Source organism: Juglans regia, chromosome 6 (genome assembly GCF_001411555.2).
Source record: "Juglans regia cultivar Chandler chromosome 6, Walnut 2.0, whole genome shotgun sequence".
In the NCBI taxonomy this organism is placed as follows: Eukaryota; Viridiplantae; Streptophyta; class Magnoliopsida; order Fagales; family Juglandaceae; genus Juglans; species Juglans regia.
Window position 1 is genome coordinate 6,375,984 of NC_049906.1, and position 25,299 is coordinate 6,401,282.

Consider the following 25,299-nt stretch of genomic DNA (forward strand, 5'->3'; position numbering starts at 1 on the left):
TCAATAAGACTTGTGCTAGAGTGTAGGCTTGGGCCGATAGGCCTAAATTGAAGCGAACATGGTCAAGCCTCATGGGGTCTGGTTTGTGACTTAAGAATTTTCAAATAAAAAGTTCATTCCATGTTCGCTCGAGCGAAGTTTGGGCAAAGTGGTTGCTCAACACTCGCTCGAGCAAACATCGGACAGGGAGTTTGCTCGGAGCTTACTTGACAATTTGCTCTAGTGAATAATCCAGTGATTGTGAAATTAGAGTTTCCATCATACAACCCTATATATATGTTTATGATGAATAGTATGGCCGTCTGGAATAGTGCATTTTCGCCTCAAAGTATATTTTGTCATTCGTCAAGATAATAAGATCCTATGCAGCTCTGTAGATGTAGGCATGTTGCCGAACTACATAAATCTTTGTATTGTGTGATTGATTTCTTATTTTACTTGAATTTTCTGTCATCTTGTTTACACGAAACTGATGACATAAGCCATTATGGATAGAAGGCGAGCACAATGTGTAATACTCGAGTCCTACTACGTAGGTCTTTATGTCATTTTATTAATTCTTTAAGTTAAATATTTTGATGTAAAGATTTTTATTATTTTTAATTATTTTATTTTAAAATGAGTATTCTTTATTTTAAAATATGATTTATTAAAATAAAGCAATGGTATTATTTTAAGACCTTACAATATTTTCTCTCAAGCCCTCTAATTTTCATTTATTTAAGAAATGGCCCAAGCTCTCTCCACCATAGGATGGGTGGGTGAGGAAAATATCTCCCCACACTCAATTTCCACCGTCCATCTCCCCAGCTTATGGGATAGGTTTTGACTAAACCAAGTGACATTTTTCTCCCTTGAACCCGTAGGCTTCCTAAGCAAGCTATTGAATTCCTTTTCCTTCCCTTGCACCCGTCGGTTCTAAAGCAAGCTAAGAGAGAAAATTTCTCAAGCCCTAAGTGAGACCCTTCATTCACATGAAAGACCCTCTCAGTTTCCTCTAGCCTGAACGATTTCCTCTTCTTTTTTCAAGCCAATTTCTTCCATTTCCCAAGCTTAAGATCCAACCAAAACTTCTTCAGGGAGGACAATTTTCATAGCCGTGAATCTCCATATTTCCTCTCAATTTCTTGTTTGTTGCTTGTTTCCATGTCTTGAAAGGAAAGCCAAGTTAGGTAATGCTCTATCCTCAAGATTTCTTGAGGATTGAAACTGTGCTAAGAAAACTTGTGCCATGTATTTGGTGTTTTCAAATTTTCTATGTTGGCCGATTGTTCTATGAGAGTTCTAGACTGATTTATCTTTTGTTTCCTCTAATATTTGTTCTAATTGGGTGGTAACAGAGTAGAGCAATGATAGCTCTTATGTGTTATGATCTGTTTTTGTTTCCAGCCGTGTGTTATGCAAGGCACTTTGTTGTAGTCCTTCCTTGCATTTTATCAAGTTTAAGCCATGTTTTAATTATGTTAAGTCTTGTCCTTATATGTTAAATTAATGGAGTTAATGTTTATAAATTTTAGACATACTTTCCTCAAGGTTTAAGGCTTAAGTAAGCCACTAAGAATTTTAATTAAGCTAGTAAGCTTGCTTTGGAAATTCTGAGTTGCCGAGTGTTGTATCCATTATTTATGCTATGTTTTTAGAAAAATGTGATGTTTTTCTTAAGTTTTCTACAACTTTTGTATTGTTTAATTATGTAGTTGAGATTTTGCTCAAGTAAGGGATGTTTAAAAGCATGGATGTACTAAGGCTATTAGCTGTCCAAGTGTTGCAGAATTTGTTTGCTATGCATTCTGTCTTGGGGCTTAAACTAGCCCATTTCATTCCCTTTGTTCAGTCACACCTTTTGTTCAACCAAAGATAAATTTTAGTATGAAAAACCATTGGAAAACAAGTGACAAAATCAAAGCTCTTGCGAGCATTGACCCTTTTGTTGGATTTACCTTGCATATGATATTACAAAGTTTTAGACTTGTAGCAATTCTTGGTTCCTTTCCATTTTTAAATAAATTTCTACCATCTATGCATTTCTAACCTATGATTTCCATCTATCCTTCATGTAGAAAACAATGGTCTTTAAAAGGATAGCAAGCATGTTATTTATTTTCAAGAGTTTCTTTAAAATGTTTGGAATGAGCATTTTAATATTTTGGCCTAGTGTCATGTATGGTGGATAGCTAAATGGGTTAAGAAAAACACTTTAATTCCAAATTGGAATTAAAGTGAGCGTGTAAGAGTGTCGGTTAGTAAGGCTTAAAGTAAGATGGATGTTAATGTGTCTATTTCATTCCATTGAATAGGGGTTTACTCTCAAGTTCAAAGTAATCCATTAGAAAAGCCCGCAGGTAAGTAACTATGATCATGCTTCTTACACCAAGTTCTCTTTATGAAAGAATGTCTCTCTCTCTTTTCAAATGTTCTTATAAAGAAAGAGTAAATATATATATTATGTACAAGCCCTTTCTTGATAGCCTCTGTTAAGCACCCTATCGATTATAAGTGTGTGTATATGTATAAGGTAATACATGCACGTAGGTTCTAAATCATGAGATTTTCATACATGCTCTCACAATAAACTTATTGATTATTCCTATATGAGGTATAGCATGGAAATGTATCTTGTTCATAAAAATGCATGTGCATCGGATAAAAAAAGATGATGAAAATGTTTTGATTGCAAAGGAAAGGAAATGAATGTCTCATGCATTATGTTTTAAGCGATGCTTTAAATGACGCGAATAAAATGTTTTAAAATGCCCCTATAAATTGATGCTTTAAATGACGAGAAAAAAGTATTTTAAAATGTCCCTACGAACTTATATTTTATGGATGCCATGAAAGATGATGTTTAAGCTCATGCGTTTAAATGATGTTCTTCCATGAATGAATTGTTAAATGAAAAGGACTTAAAAGAAAGACATGAATGAAAGAAAGAAATGACTGAATGAATTAATGTTTTAATGTATGAAAATACGTAATGGCCATATGAATGAAAAGGGAACCAAGGGAATGGGCATATTGCAATGTCAGATAAATAGTACTGGTAGTGCACTCAGTGCTGCCCCCTGACTGAAAGGGATTCCCAATCTATAGCCACGGGCGAAATCTAGGTCCAAATGAATACTGCTAACCTTAATACACGGGACATAATATTATGTACTGGCCAAAAGAAAGTGAAACATGAAAGCATGGTTATTTCTTAAAATGTTATACATGAAAGCATAGTTATTTTTTAAAATGTCTATGCATGAATGGCTCATTGCTTAAACTATTTACAAATGAGGGTTGTCACGATTAGCACATGTTTATGTATGCATGTTTTCAAAAGAAAAGATTATGTGATTAATAAGTTAACAGTATGGTGTACTACTTGCTGAGTATTCGACTCACTTTTGTTTTAAATGTTTTAAACGTCCAGGTAATGACGAAGGGGCTGGGGAGCAAGGCATTACTATAGAGAGAGACGGACGCTTAGTGTCTTCCCTATTGGTTCGACTTTGCATGGATGATGGGTTATGCTTATGGATGTTGTATGTATGGTAGGGATGGAGTCCTTTCCTAACTAGAACAGTTATGTTTATGGATGATGAGTTATGTTTATGATCGAACATTCTATTTGACCTTATATGGATGATGGGTTATGTTTATGTATAGACGTTTTATGTTGAGACGGACTCTGAAAGTTTCTTATGGGTGAATATTTGAATAGAATGCCTATCAGGTGTTTCCTTTTATTAAATTAGAAACTTAGAGTACACGTGTATCATATTCATGTTGATTGTGTATTAGTAGAAAAGAAAATAAGGAAAAAGAAAAAGGACAAGTATGTACGCTACGATCCCGCCCTTCTCGGGGCAGGGTTGTGACACTTTGAGTCGAGTTATGTCAGAGGAAGCCAACCAAAGCAAAGGTAATGATGAATATATCTGGGTGTGACTAAGAAAGATCAGGGCGATCGATGGTGTGGCAATGAACACCTTAAGCAAATTGATCAATTGCAAAGAGACAAACAGAACAAATTCCAAGAGGGATGATTAATGCATTAGATGCAAAAAAAAAAAAAAAAACCCAGAAGAAGAGCCTCAAAATCAATCATTAATGCACTACATCAAACCCATTTTACAATAAAAATTTAAATCTCAAATATTACATTAAACCATCAGCGTGCAAACCTTTTTTTTGTAAACTATTGTTTGTATATACCAAGCATTTCTCTAATACACATAGAGATATGAATCCAAAACTATCGTGAATTGCAGATGACTGTGTGTTGTTTGTAGATGATAGTATGCTATTTTGTAAGGCTACAATGCAAGAAAATGTTAAGGTACTACAACTACTAGAGAAATATGAAAGTGCCTCAGTTCAAAGAGTTAATCAAGAGAACACATCCATGGTGTTTAGCAAGAATGTAATTGATGTGCAGCAGGAAGAACTTCTATCTTTTTGGGGAGTTCAAAGACCTCAACAATATTAGAATTATTTTGGCCTGCCTCAAGTGGAAGAACAAGCAAAAGATGAGCCATTTTCTGACATCAAACATCAAATCTGGCAGAAACTACATAATTGAAAGGACATAATGTTCACGCAAGGAGGAAATCAGATACTCATCAAGGCAGTCGCAATGTCCATACCTACCTACTCAATGAGCTGCTTCAAGTTGCCAAGAACCCTTTGCACTAAAGTAGAAAAGCTAATGACTAGATTTTGGTGGGGACAAAGGAAAAAGATCTATTGGATTAGTTGGGAGAAAATGTGTGCTTCAAAATCAGAAGGATGAATGAGCTTCAAAGATCTTAAAGTCTTCAATATGGTTCTTTTGGCAAAACAAGGTTGGAGGATAATGCAAGATGAGTCAACACTCTTACACAAAGTTTACAAAAAAGCCAGATACTTCCCTCATGATCATTTCCTAGATTCCAAACTGTGGCAACACCCTTTTATGCATTGAGAGGCATTTGGGAGGCAAAGAAAAGGCTAAAACAAGGCTACATTTGGAGGGTTGGAAATGAGAAACCTATAGATTGAGTATTGGATTCCAGGAATCAAGCAATTGACTTACAATTTGATTGATGCAGAGAATCTTAGCAAAGATGAAATTGTTGATCACCTTATAGATCATAATACCAAGTGGCGGGACTTGAAAAAAGTTAGAAGGTTTTTCCCACCACAAGCTACAGTAGAAGTTCTAAAGATTGGTCTGAGCACGGGGATAATGAAGATAAATTGATATGGAAACCATAGAAGGATGGTAAATATAGTGTGAAAAGTATCTACAGATTATTCAAAGAGATGGGAAAGGAAAACTAGGAAATGAAGTGTTCAAATGCAAGAAGATAGCAAAGGGTGTGGAAGGAACTATGGAAGTTGCAGATTCCTAACAAAACTAAAGTATTTGCCTGAAGTGCATGTAAAGGTGGCCTGCCAATAAAACACAATCTGAAGAAAAGAAAGATTTTTTACGAATGAGGGTTGCCAATTCTGCAGTGGGGAAATTGAGGATCCAACACATGCTCTCTTTTTCTGCCCTTTCCTAAAGGGAAAAACTTCAAATCGGATGTGGTGTTAAGTGAAAATTTACACCATCCAATAATATTGCGACACATATGCTTTCCACCAAGGGAAAAAAAGAAGAATTACTGTAGGTAAGTCCCTCCCATACACCTCCCATATTGCCCTCTATATCTCTCTCCTCAAGCCAATTGAAGAAATTTTTGTCCCCCCCTCTCTCTCTCTCCCTTTCCTTGAAATTTTTGAGGTGGGACCAAATGTGCATAGGATTGAGGAACATCATCAAAAGTATGAAGGTTGCACAAGGAAAGAGAGGAAAGAAAGATTGAGTGGGAAAGAAGTCATCGGTGTGCTGAAACCCAAGTAACCTGTTTTGGGTGGCTCCTACCAAAATTATCCACTATCATTTTGCTATAAGACTAAGAACTTTCTTGCACATTTTGTTCAAGGCTGCATACGAGAAGGCGAGAAGCAAGAATAGTCATCTTCCAGTAAGAAACCTGAAGGTATGCCAAGCTTTTCAAGGGGGATGTCCGGAGGCTTCTTAGGAGGGATGCCTGGAGGTTTCCCTGGTAGCATGCCGGGGGTGCCTGGAAATGTTGATTTTAGCAAAATACTGAATGTGAGTTTGATGGTACTTTGTATTTTTTTTCTATGAATGTTGGCAATGTTTCTAGTTAATTAGTATATGTAGGTCTGAACATTTAACAAGATACAAGAGAAAGAGAGGGATGAAAATCACACCGTTGACTTGAGGAGAGTGAGAGAGGCGAAACTCAGACTTGAGGAAGAGAAAGAAAGATGGGAGGAGATTAAGTGATATGGTTCCCTACAATCACTTTTATTTTTCACGTGTTAGAAATCTTACGTGTTACAAGTCTATTGGAGGTGTAAATCACCTCTAAGCACCGCACCTGCCTCTAACCTCCCTCTTTTCTAAAAGAAAGTTGGAGAAATGACTTACCCTCCCTACATGTCACTAGAAGTAATAAAGAATTTATTGAGATAGTTACTCAAATAGAGAAGATGGTTGAAAGGAAGAGCTCAAAAACTTTCTGACAATGGCATTGTGCTTTTGGTATAGAAGGAATCAAATGGTAAATGAGTGCAAGTCACTAACACCAAACTAGGTAGTGGAACATGCTTTGTCTCTGTTAAAGATTCATAAGGAATTGAAATCCAGATGAAGAAAGAAGGATCGATCGCTTTGCTGTTGGGAAGGCCACCACAAGGAGTATCGAAGCTCAATGTAGATGGGGCCATGTTTCAAGATCAACATAGACCACGGGTGGGCATTATCTTGAGAGATGATATATAATGGGGAGGTTATTATGGCTGGGAGAAAGAATTAAATTGAAGTCAATGATCCAACAAAAATTGAGTTACATGCAATGTTTCGAGGTTTACAACTTTGCATTCATTATAGATCTCATTATGGAAAGCGATTCCCTGCTCATGGTGACACAGCCGCAAGCAGAAGATGATTCATTACAACAAAATAGCTAATGCAGAGATTTAGAAACTACAAAATCTAGCATGTTGGACGCATGGAGAACGAAGCTGCTCACAGAATAGCTAGACCATGCTTGGCATATGGATGACATATCCATTTGGTGGGAATCTTTTCGAGATGTAATCCAACAGGTTGTATGGATGGCAATGAATGCTTAGTTTTATGCACTAAAAATGGACGTGTCAAATTCAAATTATTGGCCACGATCTTGAATTAAGAGGGTGATTAATTAGCTAATCACCTCCATCCCCAATGAGAAGAAAAGAACCAAAAAAAAAAAAAAAAAGGAGCTGGCTGCTCCTTTAAGAAAAAAACATAAACATCTTATGACAAATTACCTCAAGTCAGATGGATATCTGCTTTAAAATATTGAAGGCTGGTTAGATAATTAATTAATTAATTAATCAAGTAGATTACTAATGCATAACACAAAAGTAGGAGATCTACAAATTAATGCATCACATGATTTGCAAATCATGCCAGCTTCATGTTCAATCCAAACCTCCAGATGTGTTAAATCTTTATTGTAATCAACATTTTTTTTTTAATTTTCAGTCTAAATTTTAGACTTAAAAGAGAAAAAATAAATAAATTTTATCATGTTTATTTAATGTTAGATACTACTAAATATTTACACGGCAAAGTTTTAAAGATCTTATCGTTTATATACTCTCTTTTTTTTCTCTCATTTAGATCTTAAAAGAAAGAAATGTAAGAATCTCTATCGAGGCATTTAAATTTGTGCATGTGTAAAATAAAATATTTATACAATTTTTAAAAAAAACTCTCCATCAAATTATGTAAAAGAAATGAAAAATGCATTTGTGTTATAGTACCAAACTCATTATTGTATAGTTCTTTTCTATATAAATTTTTGCCTCTCCCTCTCACTCTCATAATTATTTCTGGTAGACTTTTTTCTTTTTTAATAATTTGTATAGCCTTAGAATATGTAAGTATCCTGCATTCTTATTGAGAAAAGAACAAATTTGAAATTTACATAAAAAAAATTATTTTTAATAATAAGCCATAATTTTTTTTTTTTTTTGAAAGTGTGCAGAACTTATAAACCCAAAATTTTCATGGATGCTCACTTGCTTTTATGGACATCCTATCACTGAGAAGACAGTTGAAGGTTATAATATTTTGCGCCATCTTCATTCTTTGAAATCTTAGATGTTGCTTTGCCTTGGTGACTACAACAAAATCTTATTTCATAGTGAGAAGGATGGTGGTGCTAGAAGGAGTGATAAGCATATAACTATGTTCAACTATGTCTTGTATGATTGTCAGCTTCATGACTTGGGATTCTCTCAAGGGAAATTTACTTGGTCCAATAATAGAACAGATGACTCTTTTACTAGAGAAAAGCTTGATAGAGTTGTGGCCTCAACTAAATGGTGTGATGAATTTGGGATGGGGATATCAAGGTACTGACTTCAAACCTCTGATCATTATTCTATCTTAATGTCTGTGGAACAAAGACATAGCTCTTCAGGTTCTACCTATAGATTAAGTAAGTATGAAGCTAGTTGGTCTTCTTATGAGGATTATGCAGAGGTTGTTAAAGATGCTTGGCTGCGCAGGTTGCTCTTTTGATAGCCTTACTACTCTTTAAACAAAACTTGGTTGCTGTATGAAATCTTTAAAAAGATGGGTTCGATGTAAACCTCCAGTTTTTTATCAAGCAATGAAATAGAAACTCACAGTTAGAGGCTATTTAGACTAATCTGACAACATCATCAATTGAAGTAATAAGCAACTCCAAGATACCAGTAGTATTCAAGAAAACTTACACTTGAAATGGAAACAGAGGGCAAGTACATTGGCTACAAAATGGGGATAGACACTCAAAGTTCTTCCATCTGTGTGCAAGTCAAAGACAGAAGAGAAATAAGATAATATAGGTGGATGATGAACATAGAGTCCTGCACACTACTTTTGTTAGGATAGGTAGTGCTTTTACACAATTCTATCAGTCTTTATTTACCTCTAGTCAACCTTCTCAGATTGATGATTGTTTAAAAAGATCTGACTCCAAAGGTAACTGCAGACATGAATGAAGCTATAGTTCAAGAGTTCACTGAGGAAGAAGTCAGAGTTGTTGTTTTTCAAATGGGACTCTACAAAGCACCTGGTCTAGATAGATATGGGGCTTGCTTTTATCAAGATCATTGGTCAGTGTTTGACAGTGAGGTTTGTTATGTTGTTCTATCGTTCTTAAACTCCAATGCTAACATTGAAACCATCAACTTCACATATTTGGTTTTGGTTCCAAAATCTAAAAATCCAAGGTGTGTATCTGAATATAGACCGATTAGTCTATGTAATGTTTTATACAAAATCATTACAAAGATGATCACTAACAAATTGAAATTAATTTTGCCTTCACTTATTTCACCAAACCAATGTGCTTTTGTCCCTGGTAGACTAATTATAAATAACATATTGGCTAGTTATGAAACTCTTTACACTATGCATACTCAGCTCAATGGTAACAAGGAGTATATGGCTATGAAATTGGATATAAGGCCTATGATAGGATGGAATGGACTTTTATATGAGCTGTGATGTCGAAGTTGGGTTTTGCGGCAAAATGGATTGATTTGATCTTGAATTGTATCACTACCTTTTCTTTTTATGTTTTGTTGAATGACATTCCTCAACAAAGCTTTAAACTACAAAGGGGTTTGAGGCAAGGTTGTCATTTGTCACCTTACATTTTTATACTATATGCTGAAGCTTTGAATTCTCAACTACATGCTGCAGAACAATAAAGAATCATTATTGGAGTACCAATTGCTAGGGGCAGGATCAAAATGAACCATCCGTTTTTTTTTTTTTTTTTTTTGCAGATGATAGTCTCCTATATTGTCAAGGTAACACACAAGAATTGGCCACGTTAAACCAGATTCTTAGTGTCTATGAAGTTGCATCTAGACAACAACTCAACAGAGAAAAGACTTCTTTGCTTTTCATTTGAAACACCTAGGCAACAACGAAAAAGTACACAATGGAGTTGGCAGGATTACAAGCTTCTCCTAATCTAGATAAGTATCCTAGCCTTCCATTACTGATTGGTAAATCAAGACTAAGTGCTTTCAAAGGTATAATGGAGAGGGTGGGCAAAAGGCTTAGCAATTGGAAGAATAAGTTTCTCTCAGAAGCTGGGAAATAAGTTCTTATCAAAGCTGTGTTGCAAGCAGCGCCAACCTACAACTTGAGTGTATTCTTGTTGCCAAAGTCTCTTTGTAGACAGTTTCACTCTCTTTTTGCAAACTTCTGGTGAAGTCATCAGGAAAACCAGTCCAAAATTCATTAGAGAAGTTGGGAGTTAATGAGTGCTAGTAAAGCATGTGGGGGACTTGGTTTTTGAGATTTGCATAGCTTTAATCTTAATCTTTTGGCCAAGCAAGCTTGGAGATTTATTATGTATCCTAATTCCCTTCCAAGCATGATATGTAAGGCAAAATATTTTTCAGACAAAACCTTTCTGCAGGCTAAGTTAGGTTCCTAGCCATCTTACATATGGAGGAGCATATTTCAGCCCATCCCCTTATTAAATGAAGGCCTTATATTGAGAGCGGGTGATGGCACTCATATCAAAATTTGGAAGGATAGGTGGTTGAATAGTGATTACTCTTGCAAAGACCAATCTCCAATGTCTGAGCTTAATGATAATGTTGTAGTTGGCAAATTAATTGACTCTCATACAGGGTGGTTAACTTGGAATTAATTCATGCTATCTTTAATGAAGTAGACATCAAGGATATGCTAAAAATATCTGTATGTACGATGCCTGTTGCAGACAAGGATATGGAGGGGAACTGCTAGTGCATGGCTTCTTTTCTGTTAGGAGTGCTTGCCACTTGCATAGGCAACTCTTAACATGGTCTAATAGAGAATCTTCTAATCAAGGGGCACATGAAAGTTTATGGAAGAGGCTATGGTCATTGCAAACAATAAATACTGTTAGGATGTTTCTGTGGCGTGCATGCACTGATGCCTTGCCTACTACAATCAATCTGTACAAAAGATATGTGATTTTTGAAAATATATGCCCTATCTGTTTTATTGAAGATGAGACACCAGATCATATCTTATAGGCATGTCCATCAGTAAGGGATGTGTGGTTGTTAAGCTCATGAGCAATTCAAAAGGCTATCATTACAGCAACTGATTTTTTCAATGTGTTTGAATATATGTCCAATAGGTTGATAAACCAGGATTTTATATTCTTTGCTATCTTGGCTCCATTTATACTGTTTTGAAGAAATATTTTCATCCATGATGGCTATTTCCAATCACCTCTTTAGTTTATGGGCAAGCTGTCAAAGTTTTTTAGGATTTTAGAAATGCACTATAAAAGTAACAAGTGACAAGAATTACCATGTTGCACTTTATTGGAAAGCTCCTCCACCCAACTAGGTTAAAGTTAACTTGGACGTGACCATCAGAAATGAACATGACAAGATTGGCAATTACAGAAGCTATGATGCCTATTTTGTTGATCCAGCAATTGCAGGGGCCTATTTATGGCCGTCGTGTTTTGTAAAGATGTTGGATTGGATTACATGTTCTTTTAGAGTGATTCAAGTCAGGCAGTTGAAGCAATTCTATTGAAGACGCCTAATGCTGAAAGTCTCACTGTCTTATTTTAGATATAAAAAACTTACTGACCATTAACACTGAAAAATTCGAACTATAAATGGTGTTCCTGACCAACTGACAATGAAAATTGTGATTCTGGAGCATGAATTAATAGATATTGAGTGTGCTGCTGATTGTATCAAAACTATTAATGTCAATTATGATTTTTTTTTTTTAATAAATATAGATAAATCAATATTAATGGCTAAAGCATCCAGCTACGCACGCACCTGTCCATTAGATGTCATAGCTCGTGTTGGGTCATCTGTTTATCCATTAGATCGTGCTACAGTCCCGATTGGGGCTGTTGTTGGGTGATGTAGGCATATATTGTATAGACATATATTGTATGTATTTTTTTTAAGTTATTTTTTATATAATATTTTTTCATATTTTTTTAAAAATAAAATAAATTTAAAACGTCATTAAAAATACTTTCTTAATCAAGAAGTAAAAAAAAATTATTAAAAAATACTTTCTTAATCATGAAATAAAATAAAAAATCATAAAAAAATATTTATATTTTACTTCGTGATTAAGTAAATATTATTTAATAATATTATAAATTTTTTTACTTTTTAAAAATATTTAAAATCATTAAAAATATATATACAAAAAAAATTAAAAAATACACATAATAAAATACATTAAAATTCCAGCGGGAGACCCAGCGGGAGCTCCAGCTTTATCCTTATCCTTTTCTGCCCTTTCAACTTTCCCAAAGTTCGGTTGATGCTGAGCTGGGAAGAAGCCCAGTCTGCAGACGCGAGATCGACCTCCCAAATAACACTCACAGAGTCACAGCCCCTTTATTTAAGAATTTTGGATCCACACTGACCCCTACCTTTAGGCGTTAGCTGCAATTGATTCACCTTATAATTATCCACCTCCATTTCCCCGTCGATCTCTCAACTCAGAAAATGAGCTGGTGGTGGGCTGGAGCTATTGGTGCTGCCAAGGTAAGAACGATCGAACACTCCCTGAAAATAGCAAAACTTTTTTCTATGTTTATCCGGCTCTCTATTTTTGTGTTTTTGAGGTTGTTTTGGCTGATTTGTTTGATGGGTTTTGCAGAAGAAATTTGAGGAAGATGAACAACCACCGAGTTCCCAGAGTACTGGCCTGGTGATCGGCGTGACTGGCATCGTGGGCAATAGCCTAGCTGAAATTCTGCCATTATCAGATACCCCAGGTGGGCCATGGAAGGTCTACGGTGTGGCTCGCAGGCCGCGCCCCAGCTGGAACGCCGACCATCCTGTGGAGTACATCCAGTGCGACATCTCGGACCCGGCCGATACCAACGCCAAGCTCTCGCCACTGACAGATGTCACTCACATCTTCTACGTCACCTGGACCAACCGACCCACCGAGGCTGAGAACTGCGAGGCCAACGGCGCCATGTTCCGCAACGTGCTCCGTGCGGTGATCCCGAACGCGCCGAATCTCCGCCACATCTGTCTTCAGACGGGGACCAAGCACTACGTGGGGCCCTTCGAGTCGTACGGCAAGATCCAACCCCACGAGCTTCCATTCACGGAGGATTTACCCCGCTTGGACACACCGAATTTCTATTACACTCTTGAAGATGTGCTGTTCGAGGAGGCCGAGAAAAAGGAGGGCTTGACTTGGTCCGTTCACAGACCCAACGTCATATTCGGGTTCTCGCCGTATAGCTTGATGAACATCATTGGCACGCTATGCGTGTACGCCGCTATATGCAAGCACAAGGGGCTTCCCTTGAGATTCCCTGGCACCAAAGCTGCCTGGGACTCTTACGTGGTGGCTTCCGATGCGGATCTTATTGCAGAGCAGCAGATATGGTCGGCGGTGGACCCGTATGCGAGGAACGAAGCATTTAACTGCAACAATGGGGACGTGTTCAAGTGGAAGCATTTCTGGAAAGTGTTGGCTGAGCAATTCGGGATTGAGGATTACGGATTCGAAGAGGGTGAGAAACTGAGCCTGGTGGAGATGATGAAGGACGAAGGTCCAGTGTGGGACGAGATTGTGAGGGAGAATCAACTGCAACCGACAAAGTTAGAGGAGGTTGGGGTGTGGTGGTTTGCGGACGTGATTCTGGGTAAGGAGAGACTTTTGGATAGCATGAATAAGAGTAAGGAGCATGGATTCTTGGGGTTCAGGAACTCCAAGAATTCGTTCATTTCTTGGATAGACAAGATGAAATGCTACAAGATTGTGCCTTAAAAAGTGAATGCTTTTTTTTTTGGGTTATCTGGTGACTGGTGCTGTTCCGAATCGAATTTTTTGCTTGTGTTTTGCAATAAGCATGGACGAGAAGACGGTATATATCATGGAGTAAATTGCTGTTGATTGTGCTCCTCGAAGGAAGAAGGTCAGTCTATGTTCGTGGATTCTTGGGGTTCAGGAACTCTCATGTTTGTGGAGTTTCCTGCAATGGCATCAGAAAGAGTGGTGCTTTTGTACAATGTAGTCAAACATCGTTTCCTTTCACAACAAATGCAGCACTAGAGAAAAATAAAAAGAAATAGGCACTAAGAACAAATCAAAGTTCCCTACCCTGCCAATGGGGGGAGCTGCACAGAGTGGCGATTTTTGTACAATCGATTGTAATCCCATGACTGGGGGCCAAGGTGATTGATGTGGCTGCATTTTGTTCTAAAATGGCTATTGGGGAGATCCATTTCCTCATCTTCACTATCTTGTGGCAAAGTAGGATAACTCTTCTAATAAAAAGGCTAGAAAAAATCTTAACTCCATTGTGTTATATGTCGTCAAAACTCCACACTCTTCCAAAGAAATACATGTGGCTCTCAGTCTCTCACACTAGGGAAAAAGTAAAATAGGTAGAGCTCGTTAATTGTGGAAGAAAGAGACTGCCAATTGACCAAAGAAGGGGGTGATCATCAGGCACCAACAATTTGAGTTTTTTACTCGTTTATAAACTTATAAGTTTATTGCTGGCAGTATATTAATGAAAATCAGTAAGATAAAGGTGAAAATTGACATATCACGGTTTTAGCCAACTCCAGGAGACACCAGAATCTATGCCAATGTGTAGGACTCGTGCGCCTATCTTGGTGCGGTGACAATGGTTAGAGAGGGTGGGGAATTTTCTTGTCCGGCGGGTGTCTCAGAATGGCCTCCTATAAAAAAAAAAAAAAAAAAAATTTTGACAGAGTAAGAGTAGTTGAGAATTTGCGTAATAGTTCATTGATTCACAAACTTTTCAATTTATATCATTTACAATGCTACGTGTAAGAAAAGGAAATAAGCCACAGGTTACAAAAAACAATCCTTTACAGAAAGAACATTTTATCATATAACAGAAATGGTAAGCTGTGCAAAACAGATTGCAATCTTCTATAGCCTTATGGTGTCATCTCAATCTTCCTTATTTTCACCACGTTTCTTTCCTTCGCTTCCAGATTCTTCTCTTCTTGAACAATCACCATTGGATGCTGATGTGGCTTGAGCTGGTGATTATACTGACGGATCATTTGCCAACTGATCAATTTGAATTTAATTATTTAACCGCCTTCCGCAAGATGGAGAGTAGATGTCTGCTACTCTCATCTTGGCCATAAGGAAATCAAAACTTGAAGAATTTAAAACGTTAGTCAAAATATCTACGACTTGAGAACCAGTGTGCATATACTCAGTAACAATGCACCCACTTTGTATCTTATCTGGAATAAGATGACAATCAATCTCTATATGCTTAGTCATTTCATGGAAAACAAAATTAGTGGCAATGTAGATGACAAATTTGTTATCGCAATACAAGATAGCTGCCTGACTATGTTCAATCTATAAATCTTTGAACAAGTACTCGAGCCAAGTGAATTCACAACAAACATTTGCCAATGCTCTATATTCGGCTGAAAAAGATGATTTTGAGATCACATTTTGCATCTTTGACTTCCAGGATACTCGTGATGAACTTATGAACACACAATAATCTGTCACAGATCTTCTAGTATCTGGACAGACCCCCCAATCTGAATCTGAATAACCTTTTAGCTAGAGCTCAGATGTAGATGAGTAAAATAGGCCCTGCCCTGGTGCTTTCTTAATATATCTCAATACTTTGTGTGTTGCATGGAGATGTGGTGCTCTAGGCTTATCCATATATTGACTCAATAACTAGATTGAGTAAGAGATATCTGGTCTTTTTACAGTTAGATATAGCAGGCGTCCAATTAACCTCCTGTAGATAGAAGGGTTTTCTACATGTCATTGGAATCTTTATGCACAAATGCTTGATTCGGGTAGTCATTTTTTTGGTACCTCCCAAGACACATGAACTGCCATTCTAACCCTTCTCGGGGGATTTCATCCGCAAATGCAAAGTTTATGGTTAATCGATATTGCTCATTATCATTTAGCTATTGCATTTCTTTTTCTCGTTGTTCCTTGCTTCTTCTGCATCTGAACGGCTAATAGGGACAGAGGAAGCTACTAGGAGACTACTCAAACTGAACTAACTAGCGTCTGGAGCCTCTAATAGTGCCGTATAGGAAGCATCTCCCCTTCATCCTTGGCTAATTTGACATTTTGATCAATGGGTATTTTGGTTGGTGTTGATCCTATGGTGCCTGAGTTTGCCAAAATGTCTTTATATTTATTTATTTTTTTTTTATCGGTAAACAAATTTTTATTGCTCAAAAGAGAGACAAAAATGCCCAAGTATACGGGACATATACATGAGCAAGTTTATGTCTAGTTTAGAGATAGAAGGAAATCATGAAAAGACCTGCCATGAAAATCAATTACAATCGACCAATGAAGTAAAATATTGAAAAACAAAATTCTAAGCTCTTCCATTGATCTCTCTTGATCTTCAAAGCATCTTGCGTTTTGCTCCTTCCAAATGCACCACCATAGACAAATAGGTAACATCTTCCATATGGATGCAATTTGAGAGTTGCCCTTAATACCTATCCAAGAGGCTAAAAAATCACATATCCTATCGTACTAAGACTTTGGTCCACAAGGTCATGGCGATCTCACAATGTAGTAATAGATAGTCAGCAGACTCACCGCTCTTCTTACACATGTGACACCAATTCATAGCTATAATGCCACATTTCCTTAGGTTATCTATAGTAAGAATCTTTCCCAAAGTGGCTGTCCATACAAAAAAAGCTACATTTAGAGGTGCATTTGTCTTCAAAATGCTCTTCCATGAGAACGGGGCTGAGTTGTGCATGTTCAAGGTATGATAGAAAGAGCGGGCCGTAGAAACTCCCTTCTTAGAGGGTCGCCAATATATCTTATCTTCAACTTCCTCCGACACACGAATGGAGTACACAAGGTCAAAAAAGGCCGAAAAATCATCCATCTCCCAATCTTGTGCATCTCTATTGAAAGTGAGGTTCCATTTGGAATGGTCATTGGAAAAGATAACTAAATCTACTATTGATGCTTCTTTCCTTCTTGTTAAGCTATAAACTTGTGGAAAGACATCCTTGAGTGCCCGATCACGCACCATAAGTCATGCCAAAATTTTACCTTCACTCCGTTGCCGACTTTGAAGCAAGTATGTGCTGCATAAATGTCCCACCCTCTTCTAATATGTTTCCAAAGCCCAACTCCATGAGGTCTACTCACCTCATTAGAACACCACCCTCCCCATGATTCTCCGTGCTTTAAGGCAATAATGGTTCGCCACAAGGCCTTCCGTTTTTGGTGATATCTCCATAACCATTTGCCAAGTGAGGCTTAGTTGAAAGATTTCAAATTCTGTATAGCCAAGCCTCCTTCTTTGATGAGGGAGCAAATTGTGGCCCATTTCACTAAGTGAAATTAGTGAAATTTAAACTCATCCTTGATCCCTCCCCAAAGGAAATCACGTTGAAGTTTCTCCATGCGATGAGCCACCTTGGCGGGGAGCGGAAATAATGAGAGAAAATATGTTAGTAAGTTAGAGAGTGCTTTTTATGAGAGTTACCCAGCCCCCTTTGGATAAGTACATCCGCTTCGAACCAGCTAATTTCCTCTCCATTCTTTTTAACACATCATCCCATATAGATTTCAATTTGAACGCCGTGCCCAACGGAAGGCCGAGATATTTCATGGGCAAATGAGATATCTTGCACTTCAAGATGGACGCCAGACTCTCCACATTGGGTACATACCCCACTGGCACTACCTCTTTCACCTTCAACCCTGACACGGCTTCAAAACATAATAATAGAGCCCTGAATGCTCGAATTTGCTCATGTTTGACCTCACAAAAAATTAGTGTATCATCAGCAAATAATAGGTGAGATATGTTAAGCGAACCTAAACTTGCCTCTCCCACTTAGAATTCTGAAATGAAACCTCCCTCTACCGCCCCTGAAATGATCTTGTTGAAAGCTTCCATCACAAAAACAAAGAGAAAAGGAGAAAAAGGATCTCCTTGTAGCAAACCTCGAGAGCTTTTGAAAAAACCTTTTGACATACTGTTCACCAATACGGAGAAACATGCCTAAAGATACAATGATGGATCCAAAAACATCATTTAGTGCAAAAGCCGCATCCATATAAATTAGGGCTGTACAGAAACCGACAGCACCGGCCGCCATCGACGCGAACCGACCGGCCGTGTCAGGAACCGGTCGGAACTGGTGGAGAACCGGTCGGCGTGCGGTGGAAATTTCAAGAAACCGACGTTCAGCGGTTTGGTCTCGGTTTGAAGCTAGACCGAACTGCTGAACCGACCGATATAATAAAATCTTTTTTTTTTTAATATAACCTTATCAAAACAGCGCTGTTCCACTTAAGTTTAAGTGGAACGACGCCGTTTGGCATTAAACTAAACGGCGTCGTTTTATTAAGGACGTAAGAAAAAAAAAAAAAGTCTTAAACGACGTCGTTCCACTTAAACTTAAGTGGAACGACGTCGTTTCATTAAGATTATTCTTCTTCCCTGATCTCCTTCTTCCCTAACTCTCCTCTATAACTCTCTCTCTCTCTCTCTCTCTCTCTCTCTCTCTCTCTCTCTCTCTCTCTCTCTCTCTCTCTCTCTCTCTCTCCTATGCATCTCTCCCTCTCTTATTCTCTTTTATAATTCTCTCAGTATAACCGTTAAAGAACCGACGTCGATTGAGAACTGGCAGAGAACTGCCTCGATCGGTGTCCTCCTTGCCATCGACCGGTTACGATCGACGCCTCACTCATTTTTCCAGAAGTCGGTCAGCATTTGTTTTGCTTAAAAACCACGCCGATGACGTTGATTTTCACCCCTAATATAAATTAAGAAACTCCAACTACAGTTGGTGTGTATCTGTTATTGCCCTCAAGCTTGTGACTTGGTGGATATCTAACGTGGAGTTTTGGCAAAGTAAGAGTAGTTGAGAATTTGCGTGTTGCTTTATTGAATCACAAACTTTTCAATTTATATCATTTACAATGCTACGTGTAAGAAAAGGAAAAGAGCCACCTGTTACAAAAAAAATCATTTACAGAAAGAATATTCTATCCTATACTAGAAATAGTGAGCTATGCAAAACAGAATGAAATCTTCTAAAGCCTTCTAGTGTCATCTCAATCTTCCTTATTTTCACCACATTTTTTTCCTCTGCTTCTCGATTCTTCTCTTCTTGAGCAATCACCATTGGATGCTAATAATTGATTATAATTTTATATTCATAAACGGCCCATTTAATAAATTAATTGATTCGAATTGGAGTTTGACTGAATAGATCTCGAGCGACTTGTCAAGAAATCTTGTTTATTTAGCATTCTCACACGCTCACTTTATGATTTTTGTATCTGAAAATAAAAATAAAACAATTTTTTTTTTTTTTTTATGGGATGTCAATTGAAATAGCGAGTTCATTGTAAAATATGATATATTAATTTCATATTATGCTTCCAAGTAAAATTTTAATCAGATGGTTTAATTTCCATGTTAATTGGATGTATGCAGATATTTCAATAGGTATCAATTATGGAAAGAGGTATGTTTCTTTCGTAGAACAAAATATTCCATACTTTTACACTGAAATGTTAATGTCAATTTCGAAATTGGGATAGCAAAATCCTACTCAAATTTTAGCTAATATAATGTGAAATTATTATTTATTTAAAAAAGATAAAAATAAATAAATAAATTTAATTATTTATATAATTTCATACTTCCACATGTCGAGTTGTTATCGAGAAAACGAAGAAATAAAAAGTACTTTGGAAAAGGTCGGAATAAGGATAAGAACAACCCAATTATGTCAATACTAGTACATTCATAAGTTCGTAAATATTTTGTAATGTTTTAAAAAATAAATGAATTTATTATTTAAAAATTAATTTCTTTTATATAAATTTTATATTTTTTTATTTTTTTAAAAAAATTGTACGATAATTACGAATTGAATAATTTTAAATAATATTATTTCTCATTTAAAAAAGAGTTCTTCTATACAACCTCCTACTGTTTCTCAACCTCCGCACGCCAAGCCTATGTGGCATTTAATTTTTTTTTTTAAAAAACATGAAACATACGTTTTGATTTGTGGAGGGATCCAAATTCAATTCAATTACGTTCCCCCCCTCCCAAAAAAAAAAAAATTGCTCTCCCCCGCATTCTCACCCCCCACCCCCAGCTCTTTTTCCTTACGCCGAGCTCACTCCTCCGCCCGCATTCTTGCTGTCATCACTGTCCTTCATCTACTTCCGGTACCGTGTGGCTCCACTGACAAGATTAACAAAAATTCAAAAATGGTTTCATTTTTTTTTTTAAATAATCTACTCAACCTCCGGCTTCACCCCTCCGCTTTCATTCTTGCTGCTGAAATCATCACCATCCGTCGTCTACTTCCAGCGGCGTCTAGCTCCGCCAACAAGGGTAAGAAATGAAAGAAAAATGGTTTTTATTTTTATATTTTCGTCTCCTAGTATCTCTCCATTTCTAGCATTACTCATATTGTGTGTTTTTGTATTTAATGGATCTGTGATTTTGTGTTTGTTTGATTTGTGTTTTGTGGGTTTTTTGGTTGTTGACTTTTTGGGTATTTTGTCATCCGAGAATGGCATCAACTGTCCACAGCACGCATAAATTTCATATACCATGCCACACAACGCATCGACTGTGTTTTTTGGTTCCTGATTTTAGTTTTTGGGTTATTGATGTTATATACCATTCACTGGTTTTTAGTTTGCTCATGTTGTATTCCATTCACTGGTTTTTTGCTTGTTGATAACAATTGAAATTGTGTAGTTAATTAAATATTAAATCTAATCAAGATTTAGTTACCAAGATGCCAGCCCCCTGTAGACATGTTCTGCTTGCTAAGGTCTGCTATTTGGCCAAAGAAACATCATTTCACCAACAAAATTAGTTAACTTTATCCATTTTAAAATTGATTTATGAAATAAAATAAATCTGAATGTGATTAAGCCATAGCTATGGTCTTGAAAAAATTGGACTTGAAAAACTATATAGGCTGAAAAAATAAACCAAGATATTCGTATTCTTCATTTCCAACTTCTCTAAGGCCTCATTTGGATGTGGCCCCCATGGTAATGAATTTATACTTTTCATCCCTAGAAGAGAGTCGTCTAATCTTTAGATCTAAACGCTTCATTTGCTTTTATTTTTGGTGATTAAAATGTATCTTCTAGCATATCTAGATTTTCACCAGCTAGTGAAAATATGTTCAATTAGAATGTCTTATGTTTAGTTAGCATTTTATTTTTCCTTTGTTGGTACATGTATAAATAATAACATTTTATTTGATTTTTTCAAGATGTTAGTTAGTGTTAAGATTAGTTATTTGACTTTTGAATTGTTGGCACAGGTATAAACTAGATACGGGCGTGCATTATGCGTATATATGTTTGTGAAATCAGATATGGGCGTGCAGAGGACTTATGCTTTCAGTATACACGAAGGATTATTTTCTTGAAGTGTAATATTTTTGGAAGTGTAATATTTTCTTGTCTGTAAAGGGGGTAAACCAGATATGTAATTTGATATGTAAAGTGCAATATAATATTTTCTTAAAGATGGTTTGTTTCCATTTACATTATATTCGTGGATTGGCTGCTACTTCTCATATTGCAGCTCGAATAGATATCATGATCATTATGATGCTTTTAAATTTGGTTGCAAAAGATATCATCCCTGACCCAGACTTTCTTGCCAAGTTCTTTGCAAATGCATTGCTTGAAGTGGAGCAAGCCTGTAACGCCCCGTACCCGAGAGTCCGGAGAGTTAACTCATGTCACTTAAAAATCATTTTTCTTCCACATAGTACTTACTCTAATTTTTCTCTATCGCACAAAATACTCATATATTTACATCACTTACTCCAGAATAACGATTCTAAGACAAGACAAAGTCTTAATATAAACATTAATCTCCCGAAAAATCACAACATCAGAACACAACAAGTTTACTGAATGAAAACTATCAATACCCATATAAACCTTCTATGCTTAAACCATCATTCTTAACTCTTCTCACCCATGCTCCATATCTTTGATCCTCAACTGAAACATTCAAATCATCTGAAAATATTGTGGAGATAAGGGGTGAGTTATCAACAACTCAGTAAGCAGAGAACATATACTAGCATGTAAACATGAGCCTTTTCAGAAAGTTCAATATGCAGAAACAAAACATTTTATTTTTATATGCAGATCTCAGAAAACGTGTTATCAGAAAATCAGAGCGACTTTTCAACATTTCATACTCAAGTCAACAATTCATATTTGAGGATCCATTTCATATTCAAAAACACTTTGGCATAACATAACTGAACATATTCATCTTATCATATCATATCATATACCATGTTTAACCCCCGTGGTAGGGTTGTGCTATCCCCGGTGGCCAAACCAGGCAGTATCATGTGGTGAACTTCCCCTTTTTCAATCTCGGAGCCCCGAGTGTGCACACAGGAAAGAACACGTAAAAAGACCACTTTGTTTCCAAAGTGGGTGCACTCATATCATATCATGGTGGTACCAACCATATCACGTGAACAGTATCATCATATCAGAACCATATTCAGAACAGATAAGTATGCCAAAGTTTTATCATATCCATATCATATCAAAACACGTGCGAAACATATTCATATCATTTCTATTTGATCAAAAACAGATCCATATCATTTCATATCACATGCATAAAAATGTCAATGATATCATATTCGCTCTTTTGTATATTTCAGAAACATGTCAAATATTGCTCATGTCTACACATTTCATGTCAAAAACATTTCTTTTCTCTTTCATATGTATCTCATGAGGGAATGCAAAACATATACTGAGGTTATTTTTCACTTTTTCTTTTTAAAACAACATGCACATTTTTACAAACCAACCTCAGTTCATTTCTTTTTATGCCAATCTAGCATAGGAACCCCGCTTACCTGGACGACTTAACTTTTCCAAAAATTTCCTCAAAAATGTCGAGTCGACTATAAATCGTCACCTATAAAAATAATCACGTAATTTCTGTAAGTTTCCAATAGATCACATATGTCGATATTTAAGCCTAAGCTTCTTAAATAACCTATTTTAAATTTCTCAAAACTTAAAACCTTCATAATCCCAAAATATATCATTACTTCATAAAATCACCAATATCCACCACAACCCACGTCATACCCAAAACACCAATATTTAAACCCGAACAGCCAACAAATCTCATAGTCTAAACCAATCATACTAACAACTCCATCACCCAATCCAATCAACCCCGTTACTCCTCGGACTCAGTCCGGCAAAACCAATAGCAATTAAATACAATGTAATGTGCTAGTGCAGAAATACATTAAATTCACGAGAATTCTTTGAAAAATACTTACATTGCTATATAATAATTTCCGAATGATCAAGAAACTGCAAGAAGTGGCGGCTCAGCAACGTAACAGTGTAAAATACACTGTGGCCGTGGGTCTCAAAAACTCACTTTTCAACGGAGACAAACCAAGACCCAAAATTGATATGGTAGGGCCTAGAGAGGTCGGTGAAGCAAATGGTGGTGGTGGTTTGCCGTGGATGGCGGCGCAAGGGGTGTTTTAGGCCAAAAATGCACAAATCGGAAATGGACTTGGTGGGGCTTCACCGGTGATGGATCGGAGCCGGGGTTGGGTCCATTGGGTAGCTGGGAGGTTGGGGATGAAGTGGGGAAGAGATGGTGGCCGGTGGTGGCGCGACGGCGGCGCGCGAGCACAAAGAACGCCGCGGCTTTGTGGGGTGCGTGCGGGCTACCGGCGGCGAGGTAGGGGCTGGGATTTGGGGGGTGAGGTCGCCGGCCGGTGGGGGAGCTAGTCAGCCGGGCGGTGTCGCGCACGGCGGCGCGACGGTAGCTGGCTGGGTGAGGAACGGCTGCACGGCGAGAGAGAGAGAGAGAGAGAGAGAGAGAGAGAGAAGAACTCGCGCGCGGGGAGGAAGACCAGGAGGAGAAAAAGAAAAGAAAAAAAAAAGAAAAGAAGAAAAGAAAAATAGAGGGAAAAGAAATGAGGTCCAAACCTCACATCTTGGGTCATAAAAATGATTCAACGGAAACGATTTTAAAACTGCAAGTGAAATAAAATAATTCAAACACAGTGATTAAATTGAAAATAAATAATTAAACCCAACAATAAGTTAATTTAATTCGAGAAAAAATTTAAACACATAACAATAATTAATTTAAAGAAAGCACTTCAAAAAAAATAATTTTCGTAAACTAAAAATCATAAAAATAGTCTAATTAAAAATCCAATAATTTTAAAATAAGAGAATAAATTCTGAATCAATAAAAATAATTCATTTATTAAAATACACTAAAATACGAGGTGTTACAAAGCCATTGCAGCCACCTGCAAAATCTAGAAGGAATTTATTTGTTAGTATGTTGATCAATTCACCTGAAAAAACTTGCTTTGTAAGAAAATTTAGACTGCAATTATTTTCTCTATGTTTACAATAATGATTACTCCTCCAAGAACTTTTGACTCGCACAAATCAATAGTAATATCTTAATCATTCACTGTAGAAAATGATGCCATGCATCAGACAAGAATGGCACCAAGTCTATTAACCTTCATCTTTGACAGCCACTTGTGAAGGAGATGGACATAAATCTTTATGTTTCTCAGGTGCTCACAAAGAGCCTTCCATGAACAAGATAATAATTAGTAATTCAACCACTTGCGATGTGTCCTAATGTAGGACTCCAAACAAACCATTCCAAAATTGGAGCCCCACTTTCAATTCATTAAGACCATACCGGCTCCTAATTTCAAACACATGCTAATAATTAAGAATGTTCCTTCAAACAGGAATCCAGTTTATTGTAGTAAAATATACAGCTAGCTTCCAAATTACATATATCTGTGCTTGAAAATGGATCTACGTACATGTTTATGCTTGAAAATTTTGCTTTTATATTTTGAAAATTGGACCTTAATTTTGCTTGAAGATTGCCAGTGCACCAACCACAATGATTGTAGGATATATCTGCAAAAAAAAGGGTAAAAGAGTTTGTGCTAAAAAAATGGTAAATATGAGCTGCGCTTTTGCTTGAAATACCTATTCGCCATAATGCAGTGCGTAAATTGAGCAATTTGAAGAGTACATTTTGCAGATTAAAGGCGTTAACAAAAAGTTGATTCTATTTATTCACAAAATCATAAAGAGACAGAGAGATGGACCTCAAAAGGTTC

General features: G+C 36.9%; 1 protein-coding gene and 1 long non-coding RNA gene across 2 annotated transcripts; both read left to right on the forward strand.

Annotated features, from left to right (window-relative positions):
* The first annotated feature begins 950 nt into the window (after window positions 1-950).
* LOC109001137 lies at window positions 951-3,481 on the forward strand. The gene is made up of 3 exons (XR_001997838.2): window positions 951-1,172; window positions 2,298-2,342; window positions 3,416-3,481. It is a non-coding gene; the product is annotated as an uncharacterized LOC109001137 (long non-coding RNA).
* Window positions 3,482-12,355: 8,874 nt separating this feature from the next.
* Window positions 12,356-14,422, forward strand: LOC109001183 (3-oxo-Delta(4,5)-steroid 5-beta-reductase-like). Its single transcript, XM_018978360.2, has 2 exons — window positions 12,356-12,630; window positions 12,746-14,422. Exons 1-2 carry the CDS (start codon window positions 12,592-12,594, stop codon window positions 13,874-13,876), a joined length of 1,170 nt encoding a protein of 389 aa, XP_018833905.2. The 5' UTR covers window positions 12,356-12,591; the 3' UTR covers window positions 13,877-14,422.
* The last annotated feature ends 10,877 nt before the right edge of the window (window positions 14,423-25,299 follow it).